This window comes from Pholcus phalangioides, unplaced genomic scaffold (genome assembly GCF_987345545.1).
Source record: "Pholcus phalangioides strain wild (caught in Gottingen) unplaced genomic scaffold, Ppha-v1.0 ptg000009l_1, whole genome shotgun sequence".
Classification (NCBI taxonomy): Eukaryota; Metazoa; Arthropoda; class Arachnida; order Araneae; family Pholcidae; genus Pholcus; species Pholcus phalangioides.
In genome coordinates this window covers 20,622,216-20,647,304 of record NW_028301602.1, presented here as the reverse complement: position 1 = coordinate 20,647,304, position 25,089 = coordinate 20,622,216, and the positions used below count along the sequence as shown (strand labels likewise).

At 35.5% G+C, this 25,089-nt stretch overlaps 2 protein-coding genes across 2 annotated transcripts; both read right to left on the bottom strand.

Annotated features, from left to right (window-relative positions):
* Nucleotides 1-12,225: 12,225 nt before the first annotated feature.
* LOC149082215 (uncharacterized) lies at nucleotides 12,226-13,245 on the bottom strand. The gene has a single exon (XM_089235727.1). The coding sequence runs from the start codon at nucleotides 13,243-13,245 to the stop codon at nucleotides 12,226-12,228; it is 1,020 nt and encodes a 339-aa protein (XP_089091853.1).
* LOC149082214 (uncharacterized) lies at nucleotides 12,704-23,497 on the bottom strand. Its single transcript, XM_089235728.1, has 4 exons — nucleotides 23,175-23,497; nucleotides 19,515-19,608; nucleotides 18,202-18,320; nucleotides 12,704-13,740 (listed from the first exon to the last, which is right to left on the bottom strand). Exons 1-4 carry the CDS (start codon nucleotides 23,329-23,331, stop codon nucleotides 13,610-13,612), a joined length of 501 nt encoding a protein of 166 aa, XP_089091854.1. The 5' UTR covers nucleotides 23,332-23,497; the 3' UTR covers nucleotides 12,704-13,609.
* Nucleotides 23,498-25,089: the final 1,592 nt, after the last annotated feature.

Genomic DNA, 25,089 nt, shown 5'->3' with positions numbered 1-25,089 from the left:
GTCCGACTTCATTTTTTGAATATGTTTACATTGGATGAACGCAGATGTCGAGGAGATATGATCGAAGTGTTCAAAATTTTCAATGAGATGGATAGAATGGACCATGTACACCGCCAATCGACTGCTTTTACAAGGAAACACCAGTATCGATTGGTAAGAGACAATGCAAGGTTATAGTGTCGCAGGGGGGGAATTTTTCTCAAATAGGGTTGTCAATAAATGGAATAGCTTACCCCCTGGAGGTAGTAAATTGTAACACAATTGACACGTTTAAAAATAAGTATGATAAACATGTTGGGGTAAATCGAGAAGCTATTCATACTTAGAATAAGACAACCATAAGTATTCTTTATGGGCATTGTATAATATTTTATCATGTGTATATATTGTTTATAATGTTTCTAATTACATTTTTAATTGGGTTGCTTTATTTTTGAAATATATGACATCCATATTTTTATGGGCATATTTTCCTCAGCCACCTCGTTGGGCATTTTGCCTGTTGCGGTGTTGTATTTGTATTGGAATCTGTGAAAACGGAAAAGTTTGAGTCGGTGTCCGATGAGGACGCCTAGAAAAGGGGAAAAAAATTAAAATTTATAATCCTCTGAAATGAAATATGGCAGTCTCTTAATAACATCACTTATTTCACGTGATACCTAATACAAAATCCACAGATAAATAATAGTAACATAAGTTATTGAAGATAATTTGCAATTTCATTTCTCTTCCTTACTAAAAAAACCCTCCAAGATCTCAGAACGATGACTGACCATAACGCGGAATCTGCTGAATCATTACGTGTGATTTATAGAAATCAAAATGAAATAGCACACTGTGTGAATAAGAAATGGTGTGCGATCACGATTGTCTTAAATTGAGAAAAAAACGTTTGCCAGGACGTGAATTTAAGAGGGAAAAAAAAAGACTATTCAGCTGATAAATAGGAAATGCTATTTATGAATTTGAGAAATCGAAACAAAATTATTTATTTACGCTACAAAAAATACGAATATCTCAAACAGATAAATAGTGAATTGCTCGCAGCCAGATCTGTAACGGATTTTTGGGCTATCATATTCAAACGATTCAGATGGAAACCTTTCTTTAGTAATGTCTATATTCTCTGTAACATATGGTTTCATTTTAAATTGAATTCAACGGCAGTGACAATCGTGATCTTTGAGCGTTTAATCTCTTCGGGGCACAATCACTTGATGAATTCTTGGACATTCAAATTCCTGCACTGGAACTGAATCTTACTTGGTGAGGCTACCGGTATTGATTTGTTCGTAAACAAGAATTTTTTTTAAATACTACCGGATTGTTCTCATTCCGTCTTAATTAGAATTTATAATAAAATCCTAAATTCTCGGGAAAAAAACTCCCGATTTCTGTTCATAGGTGCTTATTAACCCTATTTTTAAGTAAAAGAAATGTTTCAGATTTTTAGGGAATTGCAACCCCTTTTATCTTTATTTTCTACATTTCTAACACACTCCCAAGTCCATTCTTTACTACATGGTTCACGAGCTGGCTGAATGGAAGGATTAGCGGGCATTCTGGAAGAACAGGCTGGATTTCACTGCGGTTGCACTTTTGTGCGGACCAGATTTTTTGTTCTGGATTTCTATTCAAAGAAAACTTTCTGAACTCAAGGACGTAAGAAAATGGAATACGCCCCATTTGTTGATATATATTTCGGAACTCTTTTAATTATTTTCATGGGACTAATCACAGAATATTATGGAAAATTAAGTCTAAAGCAATTTTGCTTTTTCATGTACTTTGGACCATGACCAAAGCCGAGGCCACACTTGTGCCCAGCCTGGTCTAAAACATTCCGAGGTTGATCATGGGTAAGTATTGTGGTGGCCGCTTCAGCATTGGCAATAATCGTCAAATGTTGGAGCCTGGAAGGTATTGGAATAGTGGTCGAAGTGAACGGCCAGTACCCCCCCCCCCCCAGCTCATCCGAGTGGTGTGGTGGTAAGATCCTCGTCCACCACCATGAAGATTGCTGTCAGGTCCCAGGTTCGAACCGGGGGAAGTATATAAATAAGATATTTTCCGCAACGAGCTTGAGGAAACGACGGAGCCATCCATCGGTGCGACAGAACTGTTGATTTTTGTAGCTTTATCGATAAACAAGTATGGAGGTTTGTGAAGAGACATTTCCTTTTTAAATTACATTTTCTGAAAACATTTTGCAAAAGATATTCGCTTTTAAGAAAGTATAATATAGTGGATAGTTTTTCTACTAAGATTTTCAAACCGCAAAATTGATTATGAAATAATTAAAACAAAAATATCTTCACATACTGTTAAATGCACGGTTTTTCTTAACATGCATATTCAGCAAAAAATAAGACATTTTCAGGTGTCAAACTGAGTGGCGGCGACGTTATTCGCTACTGGTCCCACGGACCACCACAATTTTTTTCTCTCGGTGGTCCGATTATTTAATCACTGGTCTCGGACTAATGGACCACCAATGATTTCGAACGCTGTGGTTTGGGATTTTGCATGTACATGGAACAAACGATTAATAATCTTAGAACTATTTGTGAACTATGGGTTATTATGACGAAAAATCATTTTAATGTTGGAATTCCAAGATATTAAGAGATTACTAAGAAGTGAAACTTGCAAGAAATTAAAGTGTGGTTGATTATTGACTAATAATAGACTTTAAGAACTAAGATTGTTTTACTCAGAATTTTTTTACTGATTGTAACTTGGAAACTGGTGCTTTCGCGTATATAGAATTGTAAATTTACATTACTTCTAGATGGGATGCTATGAGAGCCTGCATGTGAAATATTAAGTAATTTGAGATGTGTATATTAATATACATTTATGAGATATTGAAAACTTGATGACTCGACGACATCGGTTGAGTCAAGAAGGCGGTATTCACCGACATGGTTTGAACCAGTGATTCCCAACGTGGGTGTTAACGCCCCCTTGGGGGCGATGGAAAATTCCAGGGGGCGGTAGAAGCTACGCATTGGATCCTATGGGTTAGATTGCGTTGAGGGACGATGGGAGAAATAAAATTCTGAAGGGGGGAAAAAAGGTTGGGAAACTATGATTTAAACTAGTCACAATTTTTTGATAAGAGATCGACACGGATTGGTTAAATTCAAATTTTTTAACAAATTTTTTTGTTGATCTCTTATCCAAAAATTGTGACTAGTTTAAACCATGTCGGTGAATACGGCCCTAAGGGCCGTGCTATTAGTGTGCTATTTCGTTTTAATTTCTTATTTTTTTTTATGGTAATTACCATAATGCATGTTAAATCTATGATTTTGATGCTGTCATGTTGACAGTTAATCATTTGTCACATGACGTATATATATATAAGGCCGTATAATACTTCTTATAATTGTACTGGATGGTTGATCAATGGGTCAACGAGCCAGAACTAATACCAGTTTGTTACTAGTACTTTGATATGAATTTTATGAGAGAATTCTCATCTTGATTTTTGGGTGTTAATGCGAATCATATAAATTATGTTATAAATATAAAAACCACAAACTTACGTTCAATTTCCGCGGCAAAAACGACCTATCAGCAACAGACTCTCACCATTTCTATTTTGTAGGGTAAGTTTTGTTTCTAAACAACCTATTTTTCAATAATTGCACTGGAATAAAATAGAACGTTATTGTCTGAGCCAAGGGTTTTTTTTACAATGGGGGTGGTGATAATATTGCGCACCTGCTATAACACCCGGCGCTTGCCCGTGTTTTCTCCATATACTTAAACGTGTGACAAACCATTAAAAGGGATAAACATATCTGAAACGCATTATTATTTTCGAAACCACGATAACCAAAGTAAACATTCTTCTTCTTAACCAGAACATGGCTCGCATTACTGTTTCAACGAAGCCTCTCCCACCCCCCCCCCCCAATTTGAAGGACAACATAGACTTCTTTCACAGAACAGCTATTTACACGTATTCACAAGCAGTGTGATTCGACAATACAAGCTAAACAGAGAGTCCCTGGCATATGGCTTCTCTAACATACAAGAGATCTCGCATTCAACTGCTCTGAATTCTATGAATGGAATGTTTTGTTTTATTGTTTTCACAGTACGTTTAACTAGTGATGGTGCAGATTATTAATCAGAATTTAAAGGATTTTGTATGGTACACTCAAATCTGTGTGTGTGTGTATACAATCATTTAAATTCGTGTAATTTTTTGAAATTTCATTCTGCATATCGTACGTGTAAAACACTATAATTATACAAATATATGTGATAGACAGTACCGCCTTAACGCATGAGCCCACCCGGGAACGGCCCGGGGCCTCAAAAAATTAGTTAGTTAATTTTTCGAAAATTTACCAAGTATGGCCTCAGAAAAATCACTTGGCCCCATGATGCTCTTTAACGGCCCTGGGGATAGACCCTCGATTTTGGTTCATAACCTCAGCAATATATAGCAGAATATCATATTAAAATTTTGTGATGATAAAATGAATAGAGCATTTATAATAATCATGTGTTTCAAATGCGAGTGAAAAGTAAAAAATATATCATTCTTCGTAAAACACGTTTAAAATTTTTATTCACAGATTACTTGAATTTGAACACACCACACTAAAGTGAACGCAACTTTGATTCTAAGCGCTATATGAGCGAAACAAGGTCACTTTTAGAATTACAACAAACGGGGCTGTCTTAAAATATACAAAAACAAATAAAAATAGGTGTTTTCTTCCAAAATGACGTTTTCAATGTAGTTGGATACCTTGGTAACTATACAACCCCTTGAAACATGAATGACGTATCTGAGATGTACACGTTATTTGGACACATTTTCTAATTGGAAGTATGCCTCTAGGATCAACGGTTCGCCAGTAATTTGCGTAATTTCTCGTACACCAGCATCTCGAGTCTTCAATGAATGGCAGCTAAGTCAAAAAACTTCAAGCGGAAATCACTTGTGAACGGAAGAGGGACCAGGCGACTGACACGCATTGTGGGCAGCGACAGAAGAGCTAGAACGCAACAAATTGCAGCTTGTATACATTGTTTTATATAATGCATTTTCACGAACGTTTCGCCCAGCTGGCTGGCGAAGATAGGGTTACTAGATGTCTTCCTTTTTTGATGACATTTAGCGTCCTCCTACGTTTTGGAAAATTCATCCTTGTCAGGTTTCCGGAATTATTTTTTTTCACTTTGAAAGATTTCTTCATTGACGTGTTTTTTTTCGCTTTTTTGCATTGACCAATAGCGTCGAAATCCTCAGAAGTTTTTTGTTTTTGCGGTTTTTAGTTGGGAAAATTATTGTTCTATTGGTCATAATAGTGGCGTCATCTGCTGTGGATATTGGGAAAAGTGCGCGCGCAAGCGTCCTCCTTTCTCAGTTTTCGAATATGCTACCCTATGCGAAGAAAAATTCAGGAAAGAAAATGCACTGTATCCGCGGGTGATCACTCTTCACTACAGCAGCAAAATGACATCATCATTGGATAAGTAGCCATCTGGTGGCAGTGTCATTAATTGCACTGAGTTAGGTCTGGCTGTCCATGTACACAGCCCTGTTCCTCGTAGTCTAGGCGCTCACCCAGCAAGTGAAAGTAGTGAGTTCGATTCCCTGCAGAGGCGGTTGAATTTGCTTTCCTGGATTTATCTCCATATGAGCTATAAAAAAAAATATAGCTGTCGAAACCTTCATGATAATAGTGGAGAGTGACATCTTAGGATAACACATATTATTGTGCATAATTTTTTATATGACCACCCCTCCCAGCAAAAAAATTTAAGAATTCATTTTTTTTTTGGATTTGACTGTTTCAAGGATGATTTTTCACATTTGAAACCTTTTTTTAAACCATTTAAAGTTTGCTTTAAGCCTAACATTTGGGGAAATAGCTACTGGACATGGGGATAATATCCAGTAAAGAAGTTAAGAACTACTGCTATAAGAAATAAGCTTAGTTACATTAAAGAGGATTCCCGGCGAATTTTTTTTTTTTTTTGTTGAAGCAAATGAAGGAAAAAAAAGAGATATTTAAATACTCAAACTTTATTTCCTGAAACTATGGAAACATCAAAATTTACAAGTGAAACATAAACAAGGATCACAACATGGAATCTCTAAGATATTATACACACACAAAAAACTGAAACTAATTAACACAACATACATATAAAAACTTGTATGGATGTGTTCAAATCCACTAAAGAGCTGACCGCTCAAAACACTTGGCAAAAGACAAGTGAAAAATAACCTGTAGAATACAAAATGCAATTTTTTACACATGCAAACACTTATATTTCACAAAAAGAGTGAGGCAAAGAAGAAAAAGAGGTAAATAGATTCAAAATGGAACACAAACGAATAAAAAATAATTGATTAGCACACATTGGAATAAAGCTTAAGTTACATAAATAACACAAACATATCTTATCTGTTAAAATCATTAGCTACAAAGAATTTTCTTTGGTTTAGCCATTACCGACTAGAAAATTAAAGTTAATAGCTTAAGACCAATAATAAAGTACGTAATTATTTTTGATTATGTACTATACAGCTGCCACAAACAATCACCAAACAAATGGAATTAGCCACTGCTACATATTTAGAGTGAGATTTTTTTTTCATATAACAGTGTGATAAATGGAGGCGCATGGTTTCATTTGAAAAGTCTTACAAATATAAGTGAGCAACAAAAAATAGCTACCTTCGAGTTAATATTTACTCATTTAATTTTACAGAGCACATTCAATTACCTTGCTTTCGTTTTTCCTGAGGAAGTCTTAGGCTATTTCAAACATCAACAGGGACAGATCTATGTCCAACTAAATTAGAATATATAAGACAAGATATACGCCCGAAGTCTGGCTAGTTTGTAAAGTGCAAATCCATCTCCCAAGCTGGCCAGACATCAGACATTGGTAATGAAATAAATACAATACACACAGTCAAATCTGAATTCAGGAAATTAAACAGAGCTGAACGTTTTATTTGTTGAGGGCGGTCATTCAAGTATTAAGTCAGCATCGGAGGGGGGGGGGGTCGGATTTGCTGAGTTTTGATGATGGGGGGGGGGGGGGGTTTGAAGATTGCTTATGTCATCAACCACCCTTACTGATGATATGAAATATTCTAGGGCAGTGTTTTGCTGACTATTTTGTTGACAAGTGGGAAGGGGATGAAAAATGGATAAAAATCTGTTGGCGTAATACTTGAATGACCCCTAAATTGAAGAAACTGTTAAATGGGAAGTTGAGATGATAGTATGCAGAAAATGACTTAAAAAAATGTCTGTTCGATCAAGGTTCTTCCACACGTAAGCTGTGTATCTAGAGATAAAAACTATAGCTCTTACATTGGAAAACAATTATTTCAGAGCCTGATGGTTGCACACACGTTGATTCACACACTAAAAATCATAATTCAAAATATAAATTCACAAAAGAAGCTTAAAATTATCAACATTTACTCACAACTCTTGAATACATATCAGTACAATGATTAATAACCAATTTTGAACATTAAAAAAACACTCGTAATAAGTATTTGTGGAATTAAAAAAAAATTAAGTAAAAGTGTGAAAGCTAGTCTTTTATTGGGAAGAAAGACAAGACAGTTATTTTAAGAAAAATTATATACACAGGTTACGATATTATTTGAAAATAGTTTTTCACATTTGACTTGAAAACTTTCTCATTGCTGCATAAAACATCACACAAAATTGTTTGTAAGTCCAATCTTCGAATAAACTGATAAAAATGTAGATGAAGTTCCAAGCGTTACGATATAAGTTGGTTTTTTTGTCTTGAATGGATGCAAGTCTATATAAATCACATTTGATACAGATCTGCCCATTTTGCTCTAGATAATAATGAAAGACTATATTCCATAAGCACGTATAAATACAATTTATTTTCATCCTATTGGACAAACAGAATGACTAGAAAACGTTGCTAAACAAAATTAGTTTTTATTTGAAGTTTCAAAACCTTTTTAAGATATGTTAATTACCCCACATCCTTGCGTGGAATCTTTAGACCATGCAGGCCCCTTTACTGTAGCATTTAAATAATAATGATCCAACTTTGGCTACAGGGACGGAGCTCTGTTAGCCTCTTCACCGTGAAGGGGTGGGGGAGGCATAGATATGCATTGATGAGATATTATGTAATTTCCTCAACAGAACAAATTACCTTGAGAAAAAAAAATTGTTACGAAAACTGTAACAAAAAGCTGTAAAGGGAAATTTCTGGAATTGCTTCAACATGTCACATTTTTGTTGACTACTGCATTTTCCTCTGTATAATCCCCAGTTTATCTGTTGGAAAAAATTGTTAAACATTAAAAAATGCGGATTATCTACGGCTGTGAACAATCTGCAGAAAATGATGTTATCAGCCTGAAGAGTATTCTGATGAGTCTGAATTTGAAAGTTTTTGATTGTCTGTAAATTTTGTTTCGTGTGTTAATGCTGCTATTGTTTCGTAAATAAATTTTATTAATTAGTGTACCAATGGATTGATTATTGAAACACAAGGCAAGTTTTTATTTTTAAATCTTGCAGATAATATGCCGTCAGGGATTATACATTGTTTTTTTCTTTCCTCAAATTTTGCATGTGGATTATGCGCTACCACGGGTTATATACAGGAAAATATGGTAATTCTTAGGCCGACGTTACACCATAAAATTTTAAGAAAATTTCTTTTACAAAACTTTAAATTTGCAACCAATAAGCACATGCTACATTCATGCAATTGTAACCAATAGGCTTAGTAGTTCTTTTTCACAAGTTTTCAAGATTTTATCAAACTTTTTTATAGTGTAATAACAGCCTTCAGAAAAAAAAGGTAGGGGGGGGGGAAGATACACAACACATCAAACATATATTTGAGGTCAATGTGGAATCGGGTAGGCAACAGATAAAAATAATTGAAACCACAGGAGCACACAATCTTTGATTCCGGTTTTAGCATCCCTGAGTGTGATGTTATTGTGATTACAAATTGTGAACTAAATTACAACACATGCACAATCAAGATTTTTGTTTTTAAACATTATTTAACCATGATTGAAACCTGAAACATTATGAACAATATACATGGTAGCATCTTCAAAAAAAGATAATAAAATAGATCCAATTTCAATAAACATATCATTATTGTTAAAGGAAAGCAGCTTCACACAAATACTCAAAGAGAATGTTTTGCATTGTTCTTGCGACAAGCCCTCAGCTGACTGGAAATGTTCTGCAGTAAATATTTCCATATATATACACAGTGTTTTCTATTTTTTTTTTCTAAAAAAATTTCTTCCCAAAATTGTTTTTGACATATTCTGCTTTGGGGGATACAAATAATCTGCTCATGAAAGTTGCATGTTTTCATATACCCGCACATTTAATGCTTTCGCTTTTATCTATGCGAGATCAGTTCCAAAAGAAAAGATTATGAAAAAAATTAACAGAGCAGCTGGAAAACAGCAATCAAACAATCACCCTGTTCATTGATCCAAACTCCATATTTTGTGCGTTAGTGAATTAATAAGCAAGTCTCTTTAGCCTATATCTTGTCGGGAAAAATGTCTGCCAAAATGATTAATACAAGATGACTGATTATATTCAATGTTATTAATAAATTTTCGGCTTCAGGAGATTTCACAAATATTGTTAAAGTTCTAATACAGCCTTACTATTCATATTCATAAACTTAAGACATTGCACGGCATTCTTTCTTTCTTTCTCCCTTCCCCCCTCCGCATTAGATGGCATGCCAGGAAATTCGAGACGCTGGTGAATTCTTAAATATATGAACTAAAAGAATTGATTGATTTGGCTGATTTAAAATTTGTCTGTTCTCCACATCTTTGAATCTTTTCAGTTTTATAAACTAATATGTTTAGATAATTTGAGTTCAATGTTTGCTTTTGCTATCCCAAATCTGTTTATGGAAAAAAGAGTGAATTCCAAGCATATATTTATTTCCATAAATTAGACGACAAGTTAAATAAGAACATAAATTGGACTGCAAAATATTTTTGTAAGTATAAATATATTTGATCGGATTGTAAATATAAATATTTTTTATCGTGTAAAAATTGAATAAGCAAAGAAAAAACAAAGAATTGTACTACTACTACTTAACCATACATGCACCTCGTACACATTTCTTTAGGGAATTTCTAACGAATTGATACATGCCAAAATGGGCATGTGTGTTTGGTGAAGTTTGTTTTCTGTGTAATGCTTGTTATGTGTGGAGCTCGTAAAGAATTTCACTACAAAAACACAATGGTCTAATACAAAAGGTAAATTTTTTCAATCCCACTGAAATGTGAAGATCCAGTATTTATATATTGTATTAGAGGTGTGTAAAATAAATGAATTAGACTAAATTTAAATGCTAAATTTTTCATCATTTTCATTATCGTTACAAATTACTGGAGAAAACCCATTCACCATAGTGAAAAACCATTATTTTATTTGGATTCACTTACTTATTCATTATTCAGTCCATGATATTGACGCTTCGAATGTAATTCATGATCCTGTAGGTGTTGCTGTGAGAGTTCTATGTTACTGTAACCTCATCGCACCTTATATTATGTCAATGTCATGTCAATGCTAGTATTCTATAAAAATGCAGTTGACGACTTGCTCTTCGCATGCATATATTCTACTTTTTACTTTTAGCATTATGTATCCCCTGTTATCCGTTTAAAATATACAATTTTTACCATGTTAACTAGTTTGTTCTGAAGTTATGTTTTTTAATAAATTAATCGTTTAATTTACCAAAGTCTGAAGCAGTAGCATTTCATGGAGTTAGATCTAAGTAATTAATTGTTATCACCATGCAGTTCTGAATAGCAATACGTTCTTGAGGCTACATCCATGGTGGTACAATCTTTATTAAACCTTACTTTTTCCGGCATGCTGGGAATAGACCAGGCTCCAACATATCAAAAGCTGATGCCCCCCCCCCCCCAGTTTTAGGGCATGCTGGCTAATGAAAGGGAAATACGGTAGGCGAATCTGGGGGTATTGAGTGGGGCAAGACACAACTCAGATAAAGGAAAATTCAAAGTGATAACATGTAATTAACCTAATATTGGAAAATAGGTAAAACTATGTCCAACTGTACAAAATTAAGTAAACCCCAATCATTATTTACATATTATTATAAATTATTCCATATTATCCACACAAAACCCAAAAGAAATCATACAGATTCTTCACTGAAAACCTAGTTTCTGTTGTATTTTACTATCTTCAGTGGCCCAGGATTTAGCAACAGCTGAAAAATAATGGGTTTTGTCAACCAACAAAATATACCACACCTTTCTTCAATATTCTCATTTTTTGTGTAATTATCTGGTTTTTCTTTTTAATTTTTACTATTTTCTCAATTATGGATTAATCCCAATATAATTCATTATGAAAATAAAGTTTTATATTATTAAAAACAGTGTTTTTCTGGACATGTTATGTGAGAACACCTGAAAGATATTTATTTCATATTTTATCCTTATACAGGTTTTATTCATCTTGGTTATCATTCATTTTTTTCCTATTGTGCGTATACTATAACATATCATGCCTTCATTGAAACAATGATTTGGGTTGTCAAATGAATATCGTTCAATATTTTGGCGCTGAGAGAGAGAGAGAGAGAGAGAGAGAGAGAGAGAGAGAGAGAACAGGTTTCAGATAATAGGCAAAGGAAAGTACAAACCAACCTTATAAATGAATGCTGGAAACATAAGAAATTGTGTTTTTAAATTTTACAGAAAACTCAATTTTTTAAGCATTAGATCATACTCTGTATCATATTATGCCAGAAACATGAATGTGAAAATTTCAAAAACTTGGGAAACCATGTTTGAATATTTACTCTACCCATGTTATTTTCATTTAAAATGTTTTGCAACATGTGTTTCAATAGGGGAATACACATTCCCGGCAAAACTTCAAAATAAGTGATTCAACCTTCTGAAAAACCTAAAAAAGTTAAAATTTGCACATTCATGTCTCTGTCACGAACAGCATTCCTTCATGTTAATTAGCATAAGAAGGATATTATAACAAGTTGTAAAACTATGTCCACACAATTGTGCATTAGAGTTACACAGAAGTATTTTGAAAAGTATAAATATAGCAAAACATGAATTTAAGATTTACAAGCATATACAGAATTCCAGTGTTTTTAACAGTTATTCCATTAATCAATATTTACATAAGGCAAAATTCGCATTGTTTCTTTTTGAAAAATTTTGCTCTCAGTACATTCCTGCCAAGGCTTCCAGAAACCATCACAAGAATAAGTGCCATTGACAAATTCCCACTGTTGTGAATACCTATCAACATCCTCATCCGTAATATTTCTTTTCAATACTGGCAATTCATAATTGTCATACCAGTCTGTCTGGTCAAGGTCAATAGACTGCACTAAAGGAAGATCTTCCTCAGTTCTTAAGTCTGTGATTGGAGAAGGTAAGTCCTTATCAGATACAACTAAATATTCACCGCTAGCAGGAGGAAGTGAAACTCTATTGACTGAAAGACTTCGGCTATCACTTTCAGGTGATGACTCAGGAATAGATGCAAGGAATTTCTGCATCAGTTCAGATTTCGATCTCAGTATTCTGGCTGGGGATGTACGTCTCTTCTGCAACATGCTCAAAGAAAAATTCTGGCTATCATCTCCAAAGTCGGAAAAGTTCAGAAACTGGTCATGTGGGTCTTTTCTAGCCTTCAGTTCTTCAACAAGCTGTCGAGTGGTTTTGACTTTGGGTAATTTAGGGGTGGAGTTTCTCAAACCAAATTTAGTCCTAGAGGAATATAACACAGCACTGGTATTTCTTTCTTGTTTCACGTTTACCTTGTGTAATTTTCTTTTAAAAGAACTGGAGCTATCTGAGGAAGAGTAGTCACAAAGTCTATCTGGTACGTTAGGAGGACAATCTAAATTCACCTGAGCCTCTTCATAAGCAACACCAGTTCTCAAACTTTTTACCACATTATCTTTGACCTTAGCTTTCCAAAGTCTTTTACAGGAAACATTTGTTACAGAGATATCAGATGAAGAATGGACCTTCCCAGTTGAAAACGGACGTTCTACCAATGGATCAGAAGAGATCTTCATAGTCTTCTGGGGGCTTTCTAATGCATGCTTGGATGTCAACGTTTGGCATGCACGAACAGCATTCCTTCGTGTTAATTTTCTGACGGTTCTTCTCATTTTCCACAAGCTTTGAAAGAATTATAGTGAGAATGACTATTTCAGTCAACAAATCAAAACCAAGGCAACTGGGTACATTTCTCACTTTTTGTGAGAGGGGAAAAAATAATTCTTTTGGTTGAAATCACACAAAATTAATTAGAAATGTTCAACGCATAGATATCACGTATCAAATACATATACAATGGGTGAATGAAATCATCTACATCACCACAACTACTCGAAACAAAATACAAATCAATAAATTAGTCACCAAGAGCTAAGTTGATCACAAATGGGGAAATACGATACAATTTAACAACTTTGAACACCCTTAGCCCAGATGCTTAGAAGATACCTAATTATGCTGTAAAAGCAATCAAAGTTATTTCAGTTTCTTGGCAACTACTTTGAAAGGAAATTTCTTTCTTAAGATATCATTCTCATCAAAATCTTCAAATAAGTCAGATCTCTGGACAAACCTGTATGTGACTAGCAACCACAATAAAGACAGTCCTAAAATTAAAGAATAGATACATTATATTTCAGGTTTAAACTCAATCATATGAATATACAATCGGAAGTATAAGAACCCTGTTACACAAAGCTTAGATATACTGCTGAATTAGATAAATGACAAGCACCATGTCTCCCATTATGTTATTAAATCTAGAAAATTTTAATGAGTCCATTACATGACAATCAAGTTATATTTCAGGAATAACGAATAAATTATGTCTCTGACATCCACAGCGTAAGTATAACAGGGCTACCCAATAAATGAGCAAATAGCTCATTTGTACGATTCACAAGCATCAATTTTTTTTTTCTTACTTATTTTTCAACTCAGTCAATTGAAATAACTACACTAGTAACATGAAATAAGTTTTAGCCAGGGCTTGAAAAATGGAGCAAAATCTAGGTGCCACTAAAATAATTTAGGAGCCAAGCATATTTATTGGGCTTGATTTCATAGCTAACTTACATTTCATAATTACTTTGACAAGAATCATTGGTACATTAGCGCTGTGAATGTGAAACTTTTACAAATATTCTCTGGTTGCATACATTATTATGATATAATACAGTAAAACCTCCCACAACGGTCATCTCCAAACAACAACAACCACATTTTCTTGGAACAGAACGCATACCATTGGATTAACATTAAGCTTAACCACCGAACAATAATTTCTGAATAACGCCACTTTTGGAAATTAAAATGAAAGAAAAATGATGCATTTTATAACTAAGAAAAACAATCCTTAAGATTTGCTTTGAAGGAGTTTTTCTTTCCTGTAAGTCCTTTGAAAATAAAAATAATTATGGGTTCTTTCTTACGTCAGTGGTTTCTACATGACACATGTATGACCCCTATTTCAGTATCCTATAAGATTGACGCAAGTCAAAATGACAGAAATGACTTGGTTACAAAAAAAAATTTTTGGCCAAAACAGCACACTAGCAACCGCAGATACTAGATACTTCTTTTCTGTGTTCTCTCACAATATAAATTAATTTTTTTCTTGGAGTCTTCCACAGTCCAATCTGTCAACTCTCTTCGACAATGCATAGCAAATTATGAAGGCATGTGAGATTTTTAAGAATGATGCTCCTTCGAGACCATTTTCAAAAGCACAGTGCAAAATGTGTAAATTACAAGCTCCGATGTAAATACGTCAAGGTGAACCAGATGGTTTTACTGCATTGCCATCTCCTTTTTTTAAGGGATTTGTTTACATTTTACTGTTCAATAAAAGCATAATCGTTTTTGAAAAATGAAGCACTTTCATTTTGAACTCTTTGCCAAGTATTGTATACATTGTCTTCTGTATTTTTAGGGCATGCAGAGGCATAAAAAATGGAATGCTATTGGGTAGCATCAAAATCACCAAATCTAGAATAGGCCTATGTATCCAACTGCTTTGCAATATTGTTTCACCTATACACAAAATGTGCACCATAATTTTGAATGATGACTGCTGATTACTGTCCAAAAGTGAATACTAAATTATTTTTCCATCCAGACCGAAGTTTTTAATGACTGCTCTACTTGTTGAACACTCAAACTAAGTAAATGAAAAATTAATAAACCAAAATGGTCTACGTATGCCAGCCCCCCCCCCCCCCAAATAACCTTCAAAACGATACAATTTCTGTTTTGGCAGAATCATCAATTGTAATCTACAACATTTGTACTACTTGGGAATATATTGAGGATTCCCTGCTCAATTAAAACCAATTACACACATTTTGTAGATAGGATTTGGTAAAAAAGTAGGAAAAGTAGGACAAAAGTATGACATTTTACCAAAAAGTAGGATGAGTGGGAGCCCTGTAGAAAGAACAAAGCAGAAATTAGGGTAAGAATTTGGCAAGTAGCTATATCATAGACTGGAAAGTCCTTGCTTACCATAGTATTTGACAGAAGGTGTCCGGCTAAGCGCTAATTAAAAACACTGCCCTAGATAAAAACAAAAAATAGCCGACTCTGCATCAGAGGATGAATTAAATCAGAATGATGCATGTCCCAAAATACAAGGATTACAGCGCAGCTGCACCCATTTTTCTTCATAAATTTTTTTAATGAAATTAACAATAAAACTCACAAATAAAGTTCTTTACGAAAAATTCATGCGTTTTGAATGCAAAATAAATGTCATGTGCTACAAAACAGCTTATTATAATTAATTATACCACAGTTTGTTATAATTGTACAAGCCACCAAAAAATTTAACCTATGTTTCAGAAATACTGAATGTCTCAACCACCGAAGCAGAATGTTTTGCATTGTTCTGCAACGAGTACTCGGCTGACTGGAAATGTTCTCCAGTAAAAATTTCCATAATAATGTTTTCCACACCTGTTTAAAATTATTTTAGATTGTTCTGCAGCAGCACTGATTGCCTTGCAACATACATCACAGATTTCGGCATATTCTGCTTTGGGGCCTCTCAACAACGGCAACCTTCCAATAATGTCCCCATTTGCTTGGTTCCGTTTGTGGTTGTTATTGTTGGGACGTTTCGCTGTAGAATAAACATATTTTTAGGGAGATACCACAATCTGGACCAAGTGCCATAGAAATGCCAATAAACCCACACAAATTCACATATCAAAAACCTACACGCACACATAGCCTACATGATATAGGACAGTGGTTCCCAATTGGCGTTTGCTTGGGACCCAATTGCAAAAAATACAACATACAATAAAAAAAAAAATTAATGCCAAGTTTAAAGAATAATACACTGCAAAACCTGTCTTTAACGGAACCTGTATTAAGCAGAAGACTGTCTTGAATGGAAAAAAATCTTGGTCCCGTGATTTCAATGCCAAAATACACATTAAAAACCTGTATTGAACGGAACCCGTCTAATATGGAAACAGAAAGGAAAATTGTATGTTCTTAATGGAAAATTTCTAACAAACACTATGAATGTTCCCCAAAACAATAGGTCAAGGAGATCCCACAAAATGTTGAAGTGTGATCACATATGATCCACTGTTTCTTTACTTGATGCTGGCTGTGATTTTAATAAGCCCCATATGTAGTGGGGCAGTTGCTTACATAAACTGTTACAAATGTTTTTCAAAGAATCAGGCTTTTCTAGGGGAGAAACCAGCGCAAAGTTTGGTTTCCAATGAAAATGATATGCAAGACTTACAAAGTTACATGGAAGTTGCTTATCGTGATCGTAGTGCTGAGGGTTACATAAACATAGACTGTAATGTAGACGAACCTCACACGACAAATATAGACACTCTCATAGAAAATTGAAAACTGCGGAGAAAGTTAAAAAGAAGATAAAGTAGAGATAAATTAAATTTTGGAAAAAAAATCAAGGATTTAATGAGGATGTTATAAAAGACCTACATGCAGGTGCTCAGCTTCATTTTGGTCACAATGTTTGACCAGAACAGACGAATATTTTTCCGTTCCACTGAGCAACGGAGAGTTAAGATTTGGTAGTCAATCCAAGTGGGATCATTGTCAGCGTGATAGTTTATCCTTTGAAGGCAACACCCATAACATGTCGAAATGCATAAGGAGTTTTCATAATGTCCTTCATTTGCCTTTTCGTTGGGGATTTTTCTGAGTGTTATTAAGCAAAGTTTATCTACTTTTCCATATTTTAGACGACAACGGGTCTATGGTGATGAATACTTTCAACATCTTCTGGCAGCTACGAAGGAAGCGTGAGCGTCTGCTGAATAGAATTCATTATGGAGTGCCGATTGTTTCAATTTAATAGGCTTCATGGTCATTTCATTTACAGATCTTGATCGTAAGCTGGCAACATCACGACTTGATCACCGCCACACGACTGCTTCTGACAAAAAACAATAAAAGGTAAACATTTATGTTTTTAAGTGATGGCAATTTCGGACTTATATGCCAGGGTCTATGGATACATTAGAATATAGTACTGCAGGCAATTATCTTATCAACATTGGTTTCCGTGCCCTAAACTGTATGCTGACATGACAATTCAAAGGCAAACAATATATATATTTGCTTCAATCATAACAGCCATGATTTTTCTGGTATATTTTGCAATTTAATAAATTTATCGTTTTGTTCACAGAAAAAGTGTCTGATTAGCTTCAAGGATGAGGAAAGTAGGTTTTCATTCTGCTTTTAGAACTAATTTGATTGCTCTATACTGTGTCATGAATATTATTTTTATTAGCTGTGTATATAGTTTTGTTAATTATAACTGCATGTACACATCATTTGTGTGATGTATGTGATATTGTCACACACTCAAATGAAAAAAATGGAGATTAAGAAAATGGTAACTTCAAACCTTATCCACTTTCAGGCATAACAGCAGCAATCAATTACATAAAAATACTCGAAAAAATAAATTACAGGATTCAAATTCCAAGAATAAAAAGGTTTCACTTCAAGTTTAATTGCACATTTCAATTCTTGTGAAAGTGTAAAAAAGTCAAATAATAATAATCATATACCTGTCATTGCAAAAGGATATAAAGTTGCACCATTCAACAATATTACTTTATGGTAGAAGATTTCGATCGCAAAGAACAAGACATATATTATCAAAGCACAAGCAGCAATTCCCATAATCCTAAAAATAATAACAAAATTAATCGATGACTGAATCAATTACCATATTTTGGTACAATATCCACATCAATCTTTCAAAATCAACACATAGAAAACCAGATCGACCACTGGTGTTGTCGGTTCACATAAACAGTGTTGTGGGTCTTGTATAAACATCTCTGTGGGCTCACATGTTATATAGAGTCAAGTTGGGACATACAGAATAATCCTAGTACAATGATATTTTTTTAGGGATGGGATGAATAATGATTTAGTCAGGTACAGAATATTCGGCTAATGTTTTGGCTGAATATCAATTTTCCTAAAATTCATTACAATTATAAATAAAATTGGTGTTTTTGATTGAAAATAAAATTATTGGTAATTTTTTATTATTACTTTTAATTATATACTAAATTTTAATTATCCAATTTGTTATTTAAATAAATATTATATATTAAAAACTGGTAACTGAAGGATTTTTATTGCCATGATACTGACAATCAAATTTGACGACAATATATTGTATTTTAATATTAGTGATACCTCGGCTAACGAAGATGATTCGTTCCATCGCGTCTGTTAGCTGAAAAATTATTTCCCATAGGTTTCTATGGAAAATTGTTTGCTTCGTTCCAGCTTCTGCCAAAAATTTAAAGATAAGTTTGTTAGAACACCAAGGAATACTAGAAAAAAAGACAAAAACTGATTGAAGGCTAAAATGAACAGATTCAAAATTGAAAAATTAAAATATACATGAAGATGAGAGATGCCGAAGATATTTTTATTTTACAGTATGTACACAACCAACACCAGCTTTAGTCTACTAAAGCTCGTGCTGACACAAGCCAGTCGAGTTAGTAAGTGTCCCCATCTATTTGTGATTTGGTTAAATGCCAATAAAAAAGATAATCTCCTAGGCTATTCAGCTTGATGCTAAGAGTCTTGCACTGAAAGAACACATGCGCTGAAAACATAGAAAATGCATTGTAGGAAAGTAGCCTATTAGCTGAATCTTTCATTTTACATGAAACATTCAGCTCACGATGCAACTATATTACACTAGTGCATGCACTCATATCAAAAATGTCCGTTAGCTGAATCCGTATTCGTTAGTCGAGGAAAAAAAATCATGAAAACATTTTCTAAACGAGAGATACATACATGCATAGACAAGTTCAAAACATAGAAAAAAAGATGGAACTTTATCACTTACTTTACATCATGAATGAATACAGCACAGTGTATGAATATTATACCATTTATGATGGACCAGAATCCAAAGATTCGTTCGATGACTGCACTGGTAGCTGAAATAAAAATGAAAAACAGGAATGAGATTTAAATTAGAGAAGCTAATATCAATTTTTAGTCGTCATGGCAGCTTGGCACCTAGGGTATGTCAAGCGTTGCTTGAAGGAATGTGAAAATATGCAAAACATACATCATTTCACAAGGATGACGTCACTCTCCGATACCATACGAAGGTTTTAACAACTGGCTGTTGCGAAGATATACCGTGTATACTCGTGTATAAGCCGAGTTTTTTTGTGGAAAAATTTGTTCCTCAAGTGGGGGGGGGGGGGGTCGGCTTATACTCGGGTGTCAGTTTTTGATGAGAAAATTTTGACCCCACAATCAGTAGTCATTTTTATACCAGTGTTCGAGAAACCAGCATTATTGGTATGGGATATGTTCAAACCCCATGGAACCGATGTCAAATCCGAGGCAAAGAAATCGAAAACATCATTGGCTTTGATACCAGGTGGGCTAATGTCGACTGGAAAGCCTTATGTGCGCATCGACAAGTCTTTCTAAGATTATTTGAGGAATTTGTGGATCGAATGGATGGGTTCCGATGATAAAGAAACTACAAAAAAAGTGGTTGCCTTGAAGAAACCTGACATTGGCCTAGTGTGCCAATGGACACGTGAGGCGTGGAATTCTGTTTCCATCGAAATTATCATCAGATCGTTCAAACCGTGTTGCATCAGCAATGCGATGGATGGAACTGCAGATGATGTCCTCTTTGAAAATGACAATGGCGATGACAGCCCAGATGAAGATAAAAACGAAGATGCCGGACCCCCGATGAGGATCTGATTACGATGAGCTTGGAGACTCAGAAGAAACGGATTGAAAGGTTTTAATCGTTTTTTATTGTAAATTTCCGTAAACTATTAATTTTTCCTGAAAATATAAGAATTTTTTTTCTCTGAAATATATGGATTTTTTGGGGTCGGCTTATACACGAGTATATACGGTATTTTGGAAAGAAAGAAAATTCAGCGGCCCCTGCGGGGAATCGAACCCACGTCCTTTCACTTTCCGGGTGAACGCCCTAGACCACTAGACTACAGAGGCACAGAATCTCTCAATCTTTCCTTAGCGGAGAGTGACGTCATCCTTGTATAAGTCGCCATCTGGTGGCAGCATCAGCAGTTGTGAGCTTGGCCTGAGTCTGGTCCGGCCGTCCATGTACGGTCCCTTTCAGTGTACACGAGCTCCAAGGAAAGATTGAGAGATTCTGTGCCTCTGTAGTCTAGTGCATTCACCCGGAAAGTGAAAGGACGTGGGTTAGATTCCCCGCAGGGGCCACTGAATTTTCTGTCTTTCCAAAATATATCTTCGCAACAGCCAGTTGTTAAAACCTTCATACATCATTTCTCCCAAACCTGTTCTCGGGGGAAAAGATTACAATAACTGAGCAAAATTAATATAGACCTATTTTTAAATTAAATCTTTGTCATGTTTTTGGAATGAAAAAAAATATATTGTTGTATCGCCTGCACAGAACTTTTTTCGAAAGAAATTTGTTTCATGTTATAATTAGTAACATATCGGGCCCAGGAAAATCATATGTGTGACAGTCAAGACCAGCCATATCTGTGAATATAGGTGGCGCGCCAGAGATTCGCTCTCGTGGCAGTTGTATTTAAGAGTAGTTCGAATGAAGAAGTTGTTGTGATGTCGTCCACGCGGAAAATAAATTTAGTAGTTTCATGAAGGGACTAGAAATTTATATCATGGGGGAAAAAAATCCTGCCTACAACAAAACATACACAGCGTGGATGACATCACAACAACTTCCTTGTTCGAACTACTCTTGACTGACATGACTGCCAGAGAGCGAATCTCGGGTGCGCCACCTATATTCATGGATATGGCTGGTGACTGTCACATACGGCATAAATTAGCTCTGAAATGAAATTGTAGAATTTTGAAGAAAAAAAAGAAAAGAAAAATCAGGATTTCAGGGTTATTTCCGTAATCAGGTAACCAGAAAACTTGGCAAATTCCAGAATGCCAGTCCTGGATTGAATTTTGGTTTTTATGGTGCAAAGACCAATTAGGTCAAACTGCGCCAAAATAAATGATCATATAAAAATAAGATAAAATTTGCTCTTGCCATGTCAAGGAAGTAAAAGTACGCATAAAATAACAAAAACAATGTTGTGTGAAACATAAAACAAGGTTGTGTTCAACAATGACGTAAACCAATGGCTTTGAATGAAATAAAAAAATGTAAGATGTATTTCAGTGATCATATTTCATGAAGTAAAGATGACTATGACCAAAAGCGGTCGCAAAATTACGCCGATGATGCGAACAAGTAAAAGCATAAGCAATGGTCTCTGACAATGTGGGTACTCTGGTTTACTCTCTAGTAGTAAAAGATATGATTTTACTTTAAGAGGCCACTTGCAAGCAAGACTTTCCTTTCAGTTAGTCCTGCAGCTGGAACGCTAATGGTGGATTGCGGGCTTGATGCAGAGGCGGATTTAATAGTGGGCACACTGGGTGTGCAGCCCCAACTTCTAAAGGGCCCCGAAAAATCAAAACACACTTTTTCTTATTTAAGAGGCCCAATATTTTCTTTTGTGCCCGGGACCTCGACTGGCTTTAATTCGCCGCTGGCATGTAATGCATCATTTATTTGGTTATTCTAATGATCCTGGCAGCGGCAATGCATCACATGCCCATCGTACACTACTACTACTTAACCGCACATGCACCTCATACACATTCCTCTACGGAATTTCTAACGAATCGGTACATGCCGAAATGTATGTTCTGGGTATATGTGTGATCCTAATGTATTTATGTTGCAGAGTTACGCTTGTTTCATGTTCATGCTGCAATGTATTTTATTTCCTGAAGTAAAGATGAAATGCTTGAATTTTTCATGTTATATCAGCATCGTGCTGTAGGTCTGCCTCCCTCTGGAGAGAGACTTTTTGAAATTGAAGACTGGCTTGCATTCACGTCTCGAAGCTGCAAAAAAAAAAAAAACCGCAGAAAACCAACTTCAGCCAACCACCACTGTGCCGTCAACAGGGTTTGCACCTGGATCCTCAGGATGAGAGTCCAGCACGATGCCAGTCCTACAATGCTCATGAAAGATTATATGCTAATTTAAAAACATATCACACACTGTCTACTAATATAAGTTTTCAGTAATTCGAAGCAGTCTCAGTTCCATCCAACTTGAATTACTGTCACTCAACTTGTAATAGTTCTTAGCCAGGGCCCCCTAGGCTAGGATCGTTCATGGGTCCCCTTTATGGTTAATTTATGGTGTGAAAAATCAAAAAGTTGAATAACAAGAATCGTTCCGTGCCCTTGTTCTTAGCTATATATTAAGAGGAAAAAACTTACATTGCAAAGCCAATCCAAGGATTTAAAAAGAACTCTTTTGAAGTTTTTAAATTCTAACAAGATAGTAATTTGGTAATCCAAAAATTCAACACTCAATAGAAAAGTAAACTTTAATTCAATAGACAGTCTAATAAATAAGTAGTTTTCTAATGTCAATAGCAACGAATGAAACAAATAATAAACTGCCGATTTCGATTAAGAAAACGGGCCTTTATACCTTGCTTGGAAGTTCCATCTTTGACGTAGTCGTTGATGCCGAGAAACTTGGACTGAATGAAGTTGTCGTCAATGAAGCAACGAGCCGCGGTGCCCAAGTTCATGAATGCTAGAAATGCGATCCATCCCCTGAGTGTAAAAACGACCCAGTGTGACATTACGGGCTGGGTTTACACAATAAAAAAAAAAACTGATACTGACGGCGTGAATCGCGATACACACACACGAGGGGGGAGGAAAAAAAAACACTTCAAACGAAAACTAATACTTAAAATTATATGCCGCAAATTTCTGGTAAACACTCGCTATTGCCGTTGTTTATTTATGATGCCACCCGCGTAATAACAAGTTCATCGTAGAGATACGATGAAACTTCTGGAAAATACGATTACGTTTACTTATAGCTCATTGAATACGATTATATTCGGAATGGGATGTGGAGTAACGCACTCGTGACCATACGGCCCAGATTTCCCTGAAGTAATTTTGGCCATCCCGACTTTCTCTCAAAAACAAAAAAGTTTCGTTTTTTTTAATATCTCACAACAAATAAGAATTTATTATGGTAATATGATTTAAATTTATCTTTTTAAATTTTTTTTTTGAGCGAAATAAAACTATCAAAATTATTTCTCCCTACTTTTTTTTTTTAATGTTTCTGTCGTCTGCAGAGGATCACAAAAAGAAACTTTCTCCTGTGATGAACCAATGACGCACTTGCGCGTTATTACCATCGAGGAGACCTCTATGGTTATTACAAGTTAAGAAGAATAATGAGTAAATATTATTTAATATCATTATTACTAATAATTAATTTATAATTATTGATATATAAATGTTTTCTTTTCAAATTGAATTTTTATATGTGTTTATAATGTTAATTTTTTTTATTATTATTCATTAAAAATGCAATGGAACACTCATAACGGACACCTCTTGTTGAAAATCGACATACATTACCGCACCGGGTCCGATCCGTGTGTGGGCCAAGCGTAGGTCATCAAGTGCCGTGTTAACGGATGGGCCCACCCGTGCATGGCTCGGGGGCCTCAAAAACAAGAATAAGTTGAAATTTTCCAGAATTGGCCAGATAGGGCCTCAGAAAAATAACTTCGTCCGGAAGCCCACGATATTCTTAAGATGGCCCCCCCGGGCCAATTGATTTTTCTGAGGCCCTACCAAACAAATTCTCGAAAATTTCAACCAGATCTCATTTTTGTAGGTCCCCTGTTCACTTGAGGCGGTCGGGCCCATGCTTTAAGACGGCACTGACTGAGGCATAGGTGGAGATAGACGTGAGTCTGGGGCACGATGATGTCAATTCATATATACGCAAATCATGGCCTCCACAAGGCGTGGGCTGACAAGGCTCTAGCCCTGGCGCCCGGGATAATTTTCAAAATTTATTTGCTTTTTCACGCTATAAATTTATCATAAAGAGGCCCGTGAAAGTCTGGTCGGGGGCCCGCAAAAGATCCCAGCCTGGGGGCCCTGCTCCAGGATGTGGGGGCTATGGTCAAAACCCTAGGTCAGAGGGTCCGATAGACCTCTAAGGTCTTGGACAGAATTACAAGTTATTGTGCTTTGTTAGAAAGTTAGTCTAAATGTAATCACAAAGTATTTTTATCCTGTTGTGCCCAAAATATTTAGCGACCTGATGTGGCCGCACCCTTCACACCTGGCAGTCCGGCCCTGCTCATGGCCCCCACAAAGGGTGGGCTGACAAGGCTCCAGCCCTGGGGCCCTGGATGATTTTCATCGTTTTTTTCACGTTATAAATTCATCAGAAAGGGGCCCGTAAAAGATCCCAGCCTAGGAGGCCCTGCTTCAGGATGTGGGGGCCATAACGCAAATATACATCAGATCAGTCGGTTCCTCCCGTATCTCACTGAGGTCATCAAACGGTAAATGAATTG